The 11,051-nt window shown below is 36.6% G+C and overlaps 1 protein-coding gene across 2 annotated transcripts in view; it reads left to right on the forward strand.

The window, feature by feature from the left end:
* MOV10L1 (Mov10 like RISC complex RNA helicase 1) overlaps window positions 1-10,595 on the forward strand; it is a 32,094-nt gene extending 21,499 nt beyond the window's left edge. Inside the window, exons 16-27 of one of the 2 annotated variants that reach the window (XM_015852378.2) lie at window positions 1,382-1,478; window positions 2,308-2,486; window positions 2,996-3,142; window positions 3,498-3,619; window positions 4,353-4,452; window positions 4,885-5,049; window positions 5,634-5,807; window positions 6,557-6,706; window positions 7,253-7,360; window positions 8,647-8,784; window positions 9,240-9,331; window positions 9,851-10,595. In XM_015852378.2, the coding sequence (XP_015707864.1) occupies window positions 1,382-1,478; window positions 2,308-2,486; window positions 2,996-3,142; window positions 3,498-3,619; window positions 4,353-4,452; window positions 4,885-5,049; window positions 5,634-5,807; window positions 6,557-6,706; window positions 7,253-7,360; window positions 8,647-8,784; window positions 9,240-9,331; window positions 9,851-9,860 (1,482 nt within the window). In that variant the 3' untranslated portion in view covers window positions 9,861-10,595. The remainder of the gene's footprint in view (window positions 1-1,381; window positions 1,479-2,307; window positions 2,487-2,995; window positions 3,143-3,497; window positions 3,620-4,352; window positions 4,453-4,884; window positions 5,050-5,633; window positions 5,808-6,556; window positions 6,707-7,252; window positions 7,361-8,646; window positions 8,785-9,239; window positions 9,332-9,850) is intronic. The other variant, XM_015852386.2, reaches the window with a different exon arrangement.
* The last annotated feature ends 456 nt before the right edge of the window (window positions 10,596-11,051 follow it).

Genomic DNA, 11,051 nt, shown 5'->3' on the forward strand with positions numbered 1-11,051 from the left:
GTTTTATACTTTGCTTGTTTCCCACTTGCATTCCAACAATTCATCATGAAGCTACAGTCTTAAAAAAGGAGACTTGTTGAAATTCTTGATAATCTTGTGGAGCAGAGTGGTTTTATTATGTTGTCTTATGAAGCAGCTTTTAGTTCTCCTGGGCACCTCCACACAACTTCCTTGGCTATTTTGCTTCATGATCCCTTAAAGAAGCTGAAGTTTGCTGAAGGTCCAGAGTTATGACTTTGCTTGTACCTTTTTAGCCTTCAGATCCTGAGCCAGTTATCTTGCAGTATTTACAGTAAACATTGGTATATATATCTGTGTCTTATATATTCAGCATTATTCCTGATTATTGCCTCTGCCACTTACACCAGGAGGCTGTCTGCTACTCGCACTCTAGTAACTTCTTGAGTGAATTGCATTAGGTGTGTGAATGATGGAAATCTCCCTTGAGCAGCACAACTTGTGATCAGGAAACTAATGCCAGTTGCTTGTGGGAAGTCTTACCCATATCCTCCTCCTGATGGTGTGATCTTACAGACACTGCTAGACAATGTTGCTGCTCTGTTCCATCCTGTTCTGGGTAACAGCTCAGACATATGTCTGGTTTTGATATGGTTTCCAGTCAAAATGCTCCATCACATGGATGCAGAGACATAAAGGTAGGAGGCACAGCATAGCTAGTTATTGCAAGATGCCTGCTTCTACTGGGTCAATTCTGGTTGACTAGAGGTGTGAATAAGCATAATAATCTTACCCCAGAGCAACATGATTCCCTAAAACTTTGATCTTTTCAGGTTGTCATTGGTACCCATTGAATAAGTAGCAGAGTGACTAATCAGAAGGATTGCCTAAGCCTTGCAATGTTCTCCTGGCATCATTGCTCTAGGGAAGCACCAAAAATGCCAGGATAATGTGGCTAGGAAGCAAGTACCTCTGTCCTGTATAAGAAGTAATCAACACTAACACTTGTCAGTATTATTAAGATAATTGCAGCATATGATCCGGAATGCTGCTAGTGCCACTACAGGCAGTTTCCTCTTGTGCTGCAGTCTGAGAGGTATCATCTCACAGAACTTGAGTGTTAGCTTTTATGGAAGGAGATAAGTTACTTGACTGTGGCTTCACAATCCCCATCTGAGTATCTATAGTGCTTGTTGAAGTAGATGTTTAAAGTTACCATAAGTGCAACTTTGAGAAACCTTTAATTTAAGATGGGAACTCCTAGCATCATCTTCTACTCTCTTGCTTCACAGATATTATTTATTGAAGTATTGAAGCCTTTTAATGGGGAAAAAATAAAAGTAAGCAATTTCAAGAATTAGTGAACATGGTTCCTTGTCTCTCTAAAGTTCTAAATGTGTTTACCTTTGTTTGCTATTTCCAGGTCAGAAAGCTGCAGAACAGACAGGCAAAATGCATGGCATCGAGGCAGATAAACAGAGCAGATGCAGCAACTGTTTGTGCAGAAACAAACCAGCTTGGTATATTTTACTACTTTCTTCGATATTTAAGTCAGAATTGCAGTCACTTCAGACAAACAGGGGCAGAGTACAGTGTCTTTCAAATGTCCTCATCTCTTTTAAGGAGAAACTTTACAGCAGTACTGGCAGGAGGTTTCATTAGAGCCCTTCTGTGGATTATTTAAACATCCTCAGCTAAGCAGACTTCCAGTGATATGGTTTGTAATCAGTGAACTAACTATTCCTAATCACCAACTAGAATCCTTTTGGCCACATTCAGTTTCCAGTTTGTTGCTGGAATTTTTTTGGAACTTTGCTGAAAACGGTAACTATTTTAGAAAGGTTTCAGGAAGTGCCTGTCATGTCTGTGCTTATCTGAGAAGTATGACTTCAGCAGTTGAGCACCCTGATATTGGGAAGCAGATTACCTAGATGGCACTTCTGTCCAGGAGTTAATAAGATTCTGTTGTGGAAAGCTGCAGCTAAACTGAATGAGGTGTGGAGGGGGAAATTCCAGTGGTCCTTATGGTTACCATTGGTCATCTAATGCTGTCTCTGAAAGTTTACTGAAATTTTGTGGTTAAAGGGGGGTTAAAAAATAAAAAAAAAAAACTTAATGTTCAAATTACCGAATAAAGTTCTCACAGTTTTGTTTTTTTATTGAAGTAGATAATGATAATCCTTTTTTGTCCATTAATTTTTTAGCAGATCCTGGATACTTCTGAATTATTGATGTTGTCTTTTCTCTGTGCTGTCCTAGGAAAATGGGGAAAAATAAGGCATAATGTGAATTGCAGTTGTTTGCTTAAAATATCTTCGCAATTTTAATATGTATTTCTCTTGATCATAGTTGAAGAAAGTGAGACAACTAAATGGAGAGCTGGTGAATTTTTCAATCCTATGCTTAACAAGCAACAGAAATTGGCAGTGAAAAGGATACTGAGTGGTGAATGTCGTCCAACACCTTATATTCTGTTTGGACCACCAGGAACTGGAAAAACGATAACAGTAGTTGAAGCTATTTTACAGGTAATGATGGATGATAAGTGGGTAGTCTCTAATCTTTTCAGCATTGGAACACTTACAGTGATTTTGTAAGTACCATCACTTCTTTTTTTTCCTCAACAAGAACTGGAAATACTGTTCTTAAGCCTTTTCACTGAGCTGCTCAGAATGATGAAATTAATATGAATTTGAAAAAAATCCTGAATCGCTTATTTTAATAACTTGAAGCTGTAGTGAATATTTACAACTTGTGATTCTGGAACTGAATAATAGATTCTTGAAGCACGGTATGCAATGTAATAACCATGCAGTAATTCTGCTCTTAGGGTACTCAGCTTGAGAACACTTAAATCATGGCTGTCAAGAGCAGTGTTCTTGAACTGCAAAAGGATGGATGATTCTATCTGGATTCTATATTCAGTAAAATAAAATGGATATATGTTTAAGTTATGTTTGAGCTATTGCTACTTTTTCAAATAACTGTGGGTTTGTTTTTTTTTGTTTTTCTTTTCTGTCCATCTTTTTGAATGTAGATACATTTTACTTTACCAGATAGTCGAATCTTGGTTTGTGCACCATCAAACGCTGCAACAGATCTGATTTGCTTGCGGCTGCATCAAAGCAATCAATTAAAACCAGGAGCTATGGTCCGAGTCAATGCTACTTGCAGATCTGTAGAGGTAAATACTACAGATAACTGCCAGTTAATATTTCTTTTTTTAATATTTTAATCTTAAAATACTATTTATTAATGTAACTGTCAATATTTATTAGGCTGAAGAGACATGGCTAGGAAAGTAGTAACTAATTTAGGTTTTCCAGAAGATAAATTGAAAAATATTTCTGTATGAAACATATATACAGTCTTGATGGATGAAGAGAATGCATGTGTCTTCTTTAGGCACATTAAACCAAGAATTCATTTCAGTGCATTGATCTAAGTGTAAACATTTAGTTCCACTTCCAAAATAAGTCATTTTGGTTTTTTAATTATTCCATCGGTATTTTGCTAAGCATGCTGTTTCGTTTCTGCAGCAAATCGATGACATCGTGAAACCTTACTGCAAGGATGGTGATGATATTTGGAAAGCAGTGTGGTTCAGGATAATAATTACCACTTGCAGTAGCGCAGGAATGTTTTATCAAACAGGAATGAGGTACAGTGCTACAAACAGGAGTATTGTTGAGATATCTGGCTTCATGGCTAACCTCTTGTTCTTAATAATGTCTCAGCTGCGAATTTCTTCACAGTAAATTAAGAAAACTTTTTGACAGAGTTGTTTTTCTACCACTAGCAATGGGAGCCTTAGCAGTGACATTGCTGGTTACAGTCATGTTGTCTTAAAAGCATTTAGGAGTTCCCACTAAGAATCATATTGCAGGTTTTTTATAGTCCTTATTAGTTGTAAAGAGTCACCATGTAAAGTGCTGTTAAGTAAAGATTCTTCTGATTTTGCTTCCAGTTTTCCAAAAGGACACTCTGAAGTGCCTAACTGATTTAAGAGCTGTTTTATAGAAATAGAGGCTAGCAGTTGTCTTTGCTAAAGCAAGTTCATTATTCAAATGAAATACTTGGAGGCATTTGAGAATGAGGAAGGTTTGCCCAATTGTCTTAACCTTACTAATAAATAAAGCTGTAATTAAGATAAGTGGTGGTTGTATATAAGAGAATATATAGGGGAATTCACAGATGAAGAATTAGAAAGAAAAACACAGTGACTGCATTCTGCTTTTTGATGTATTTTCAGCCTTTGCTGTATACATGGAGATGCCTGGTGTGCTTGACAGGGACATTTACAGAATTGCTTAGATCAGCCACAGGGTGGCAGAATTAACTTTTCTGTGTGGGGGGGAAATGCCCAGTTCTGAGTTTATGTTTATTCATTCTAGGCTTGGACACTTCACACATGTGATTTTGGATGAGGCTGGGCAAGCAAGTGAGCCAGAAAGCCTGATTCCCATTGGATTAATTTCAGAAGTTAATGGTCAGGTAGTTGTCTTAGCATTGTCTCTTGAAAGGAAAAAAGGTTATTAGCATTGTGAATGGCGCAAACTGCAAGCTGTCATTCCTGATAGTGAGTGTGAAGTTGTAGGTGCATGTAATAAACCTCACAAATGTACAGTTAAGTTGGTTTTAGATTTTTAACACAGTTTTCATTCCCACACGTTAACGTCATTGTTTTATGTCTGAATGCTAGTCTGCATTAGAAGGTCAGGGTTCAGTATATGAAATATGTCAAAAATATTTTGAAATAAACAGCAATTTACTTCTTTTCTGGGTCTAACCCTTTGCAAACAAATGAGGTGTTTGGGGGTAAAGCAGAGAATTTGATGTGCATTCGTCTTGGAATTCTGAAGTGTGCGTGTTATTGAGACTACATTTAATAACAGCTTTAATAGATGTTTTTTTTTAAATACACAGATAGTTCTGGTTGGAGATCCGAAGCAATTAGGGCCTCTAATAAAATCTAGAATTGCAGTGGCATTTGGATTAAATGTATCCTTTCTGGAAAGACTGATATCAAGAAATATGTACCTGAGAGATGAGGATGCTTTTAGCGCTGATGGATCATATAACCCTTTGTTGGTGAGTAAAATTAAGTCATTTTGCTTTTTTTCAGGTAAAGAATGATGAACTGTGGTTGCTGATGTTTTCTTAACACCTTTAACACCTTTTTTTTTTTTGGCCTTTTAATTCCCATGCTTAGGTTTAAGTCTTGCTTGAACATTAGCTTAGTAGTAAGTCTTCATTATTTTGAATGTGTATTCCAAATAGATGCTCTAACTTCTTAAAGCCTTTAAGGAGAGCTCACATAGTAAGACAGCAGGAAATGAGGGCTTGAAGAATCTCACAGGTCTTCAGGTATCTTGTCAAGTCTTCTTACTTCTGAGATGGACCATTTCCTTCCCATTTAGGGAGGGGAAGGAACTTGTTTTCTGTTTTTACTTATAGATCAAAGCTGCTTTTTTTTTTTTTTTTTTGCCTTCTCTACAATTTTGGGGGAGCTTTAGGAAAGCTGAACGTTGCAAGATGTTAAGTGGTCTTCTTGGGAGCTGCATACTTTGAAGTCTGATGCATAACTCAGTTATCTTTATGAATCCTTCAACTCAGGATATTCTCTGATTTTAACTGCCCATTTTGGTTACAGATTTTATTTTTTGTCTCTGCAGATCACAAAACTCATAAACAACTACAGGTCGCATTCTGCATTGCTTGCCTTACCATCTAAATTGTTTTATCATAAAGAGCTGGAAGTTTGTGCAGACGCTTCAGTAGTAACTTCTTTGTTATACTGGGAGAAACTGCCCAGGAAAGGGTTTCCATTAATTTTTCACGGAGTAAGGGTATGTAAAATGTTCCTGTAGTCTAAGTGTAAATAAAGAGGCTTCATAGAAGTTTGCTAATGTTGTAGACAAAAGTTCTATTCTTTAGAATGGATTTCAGAAAGAAAATGGAAAAAGAGTAAGTTTTTTTCAAGAAGTATGGCTTCTTGACCATCTGGTTTTCAAAACAGCTACTGAAGACGAATAGCTTTCTAAAAACTTGAGCAGCTGCAGGTTGCAGGGTATTGTCATTTTAGAGATCATTTTAATAAAAACTTAAATTGATAAATTTAGCAGTATGGAATTTAATTCTGGTTGAGTTTGCTGCATTAGAATGGATGCAAGCCACTAAAACTAGAAGTTTATCAAAGATTAAAAAGTCAAGGATAAAACCGGTACTTAAAGAAGAAAAGTTTTTGTGGGTGTTCCAAGAAGTTAATGAAGTGGTTTATCCAGTGTTTGGAGATGCTTGTGTCTGAACTCTTCTGCTTTGCACAAAAGCAGGGTAACAGCTTGCAAACACCTGCAATTCTGAGCTCAGATTTAAATTCTTTGTTACATATTTAAAGCATTGCCATCATATCATACAGATGGTTGAAAAGGATTTATAGCTGAGAAGGACATTTGTATATATTCTTACATCACAATTTCTGTTGTTCTTTAGGTTTTTTGTTTGTTTTGCATTTAAGATGTATAAGACTATAATTGGTTAAATATGTAGTTAGTTTTTGCTAATTCTTCATCTTCTTACTTTGCTTCTCCTAATACAGGGCAAAGAAACTCGTGAAGGTCACAGTCCTTCATGGTTTAATCCAACTGAAGCAGTTCAAGTAATGCAGTACTGTTGCCACCTGGCTAAAAATGAAAGCATTGCAGTGTCAGTGACAGATATTGGAGTTATTACACCATACCGCAAGCAGGTACAACTATTATTTAAAACTTCAAAGTTACTGTATTTAAAGTTGTAGTTTTGTGTTGCTGCTCTGGTTTGGTAAAGTTGGTAAGCATATATCAGACATTCACTGTGTTTCGTTTTATCATTCACTAATGATGTTCCCATCAAACCTCAGTTTTTTCACTCTGTATGGTGCAAGTAGCAAGGAGAGGTGGAATCTCTGCACAGCCCTGTGGTAAGTCTTGGGTTGGCACATATTCCATGATGGAAGAAGAGCTTGCATGGGTAAACACCTAAGATCTAAGCTGTTCATGTCATTAAAATCTATCAGAAAACGTGTTAATTTCTGTTTACATGTAGGTAGCAAATATTCCTCCTGTTGAGTCATGTAAGAAGTGTACATAGCAGGAAAAGCTACTGTTTTGTTTAAAAACCTTAGTAGTAGATGATGGCTGACTATGGTGTAGGCATTCCCTACAACCTGTCTGTGTTAAATTACTCTACATGTCTTTGGTTTTGAAGTAATCCACTCTAAAATAGGAAAATAAATTCCTTCAAACATTTTTTCTAGGTGGAAAAAATTAAATTTCTTCTGAGAAGCATTGATTTGTCAGATATTAAAGTTGGCACAGTAGAAGAGTTTCAAGGACAAGAGTGCATGGTTACCATCTTATCAACAGTATGTATGATTGTTGTGGTCTTGTCTAGAATATTTGTGTGTTCTTAATTCTCTGTAGCTCCTTTTTGACATGGAGCTTTGAGAAAACCAAGGGAACTAATTTTGTCATTCTTCTGTCATAGTAGTTGGGAAAAACGTTTAATTGAAATGCATGCAAACAGGATGGTATCTCTGTTTTTTGAGATATTTTGAGGTAGACTTCAAACCTTTCTAAGTAATTCAAAATGAGTTTAGAGTGTCATGCAGATAATATATCTTCACTTAAGCATGCTGAGAGACGATAGAAACTGGATGCAATATAAGTATTAGAGAGAACTGTATAAACCACAGTAATCCAAAGTCATTGTTCAGCTTATGAATGTTGATGTAGGTTCTTTTGATTTTCTGTTTGAGAATTACCGTATACAGCTGATGATTACCCCGACACCAGTGCTGACTGTAGGAATCCAGTACCCTTTTTTACTGTTGAAGAACACTTGACAGTCTTTCGTGAGCATTTTCATGATGCATGATGTTGAAGTGTTCTGCTGTTTAAGTAATGGGATGTTGGCCAATGTCTTTTCTGGCTTCTGGCTATTTGAATCTGAAGCTGTAAAATACCTTGCAAAAGAAGGGACAGGGAAAAGGAAGTCTGTGCTATTGTCTGTACTCCAGCAGTACAATGGTAACAGGACATCATTCTCACAGTGCTTAACTTCCTTGATTTAGTATTGGTTGACTACATCTGTGTAAATATGATAGTACAGAGATGCACATTGTATCGCTAGAAATTTGTATATAAACATGAGAATGCAGAGCTGTTTGTTTTCACTCTTTGCAATAAAGGAGTCTTTCAGAAAATTTCTGACTGATCACAGAAAGGCAAAGATGACTGACAAGACACTCCGAAATATTCTTGATTTGTAGGACCCATCAACTCTAGCATTTCTTCTACTGATACGGCAACATCATGAAAACCGCTGATTTTATGTTGGCATCTTGTGTTTCAGCTTACAATGGATATTCCTGATGCTCAAATAAAGCTAATATACCATTCCCTTGAAATTGCTGAAGTTACATTAGTGGAAAATAGAAGGAAAATAGACCTTCTTTGGGAAAACCAGTGGTGGGAAATCAGTTAAATAGCTGAATTTTGGATATTGAAGCTAACTTGTGTATTGTTCATATTGAGCTGTGGTTTGATATAGTGAGCAAATTATATTTCTTTAATAGATTAAAGTTACACTGTGGTAAAGTAAGTTGGTTTCTCATTATTCCAGTTTTGAGTCTCTATGTGTGATCTTTAGGTGCGATCTTATGAAGACACACTTGCTGAAGAGGAATACTATTTGGGCTTTCTCTCTAACCCAAAGAGATTCAATGTAGCAATTACTAGAGCAAAAGCTTTGCTGATTGTCATAGGAAATCCTCATCTTCTTGTGAAAGTAAGTTGTTTTTGTTTTCTTCTTATATCTTCTTCTTATATATGTGTGGTATTTTCCATGGTAAATGACTTATATGGAAGGGGTGTTCTGATGCAATTATTTTCATTTTTAAACGGACAGAGGTAGAAGTGATTACTACCAATTAATGTAACTACCTGCCAAAGAGATCTATTTTTGGACTCATGCATGGTTCTTTCTGACCTTTTGGACAAAAAGAACAGTATTCATGAAATGAACTGAGTGGGAGGTGTGGTCTCCCCACACCTACCCACAAAACATGTAACTTAATATATCTATCTACCTGTCTTCCTGCTTTGTTGCTCCATTCTTGCACTGTTTACGCTGTTCTGTTTATGTGCTATTAAATCTTCTGCATTTGTGTGCCATGTTAATTTGTTGGCAAGTTCATTACACAGAGTAACATGTTTAATATAAACATTAATCTTTTCTTGTAGGATCCCTGTTTTTGTGCACTACTGGAGTACAGTGTAACAAATAATGCTTATGTAGGTTGTGACCTGCCTTCTGAGCTGAGAAGCCAGCAACAGTGAGTATCTCATCTTCACTTTAACCATACTAGACACAAAGCAATATAAGACATTTTTCAGACTTAGGTTATTTGAAAGATGAGAAATAGAAAAACGTGTGCTACAAATTTAAGGTTTGAATGTGCAGTCGTAAATAGTGTAAACATAACATGTAACCGTAATTCCTCCATCCTGTAAGAAGAGTCTTAGCATAATATTAAATACAGGGTGTTTTGGACTTTGGTATTTTGCATACCCCTAAATATTGCAGCATGTATTTGGGGAACAGAAGGATCTGAGTGGGGGAATGCTGTAGGGAGAAGTATTTATGGTAGCTGTACTATACTCAAAGAATTTTCTTGATTTAGTTAAACACATCCCTTTTAGGATCATATAATATGTTGCTGTATTATCTTCTTGATAATATTATATTATTGTATTGTTATTATAATATTATCTTCTAGTTGAAATTAACAGAGTGTTTGTTCTTGTTCATGGGAAGGTAATCAAAATCCATTTTTATCTTATCTCTTTAATAGGCAGGTGTGACTAATTTTTCAGTGTTCAAGATGCATTCAGTCCTCTTCTGTTTCTGAAGCTTAGAATACTTAACAGCAATCCTGCACCTTTTGGCCATCCTGAAATTCCTTGAAGTTTATCCAACAGAGGCTTGCTAATATTTCCTTTCAAGAAGTGAAAAAGTTGGAATTTATCATTATAAAATGATACGTACAGGCAACCAGTTTGCTTTTTTTGTTTAGAAGTATATCATTTTGCTTCTGCATAGAGCGGGTGCGTGTGAGTCCTACAACATTCAGAATAAAGTTATTGCTGAACTTGTATTTTAATTTTTCTTTAACTTTTTTTTTTCTTGACATTTCAGTTTTTCTCAGACTCGTGTAGCGCCTCCTGAAACTCTTCCATCCCAGGAATATGTTTTTGTGTTGTTAGTTGGTTATGGAGTGTGACATAGATAATGCACACTGGATTTAACTGGAATGATGAGTGAATATCTCCACTTGGCTGATGTTGAGTATCTTAAGCCAACCAAACTTAAGGCCCTGCTTTTTTTGTTTAAAGCCTTTGTATACGTGTCTGAGATGACACAGGATTCTGTTTCTCAGCTGCAGTCCATCTGTCTGCTATGGTCTATGTCAGAATGCCTCAAATGATGGGTTTAAAAGGTGGGTGGTGGGGGGAGACAGTGAAAACTGCTGTGTTCCTATGAAGATTCTGTACAGTAGCATTGTGTTGAACTTAGTAAACAATGAACATAAACTGTAACTCCATTTTGTACTGTGCTGTTACCTTAAATTGAATGTGTTGTTCTCTCCAAGTTGACTAAATATTGCCATACAGCATTTCAAAAGTAAGCTGGGCAGTTAGCTGCTGTTGTTCAGAAACTGCCAGTAGAACCCAATGGCTTTCTGCAGCAAACAATGTAGGTAACCTACAGAGAAACAAAGAGAGGGGTAAAAACAAGATTTGATTTGCAGTCAGCTCATACTACGTTCACTTCTGGTGGGCACTGTACTTCCTTCTGCAATGCTTAATGTGTGGATAGGGCAGCTTATAGCTTGGTGAGACATCAAAGCCAGATACGCAGTATGGTGACGCACTGTGTAGAACCTAGACTATACTTCGTGTGTTTATCCAGTCTGAGTCACTGCTGTGTTTGAGCAGCACTGCAACCTCATCAGCCTTGTCTCTTTGGTTTGTTACTCTGCCAGGTTAGTTGTT

The sequence above is a fragment of the Coturnix japonica genome, chromosome 1, assembly GCF_001577835.2.
Source record: "Coturnix japonica isolate 7356 chromosome 1, Coturnix japonica 2.1, whole genome shotgun sequence".
NCBI classification, from domain to species: domain Eukaryota; kingdom Metazoa; phylum Chordata; class Aves; order Galliformes; family Phasianidae; genus Coturnix; species Coturnix japonica.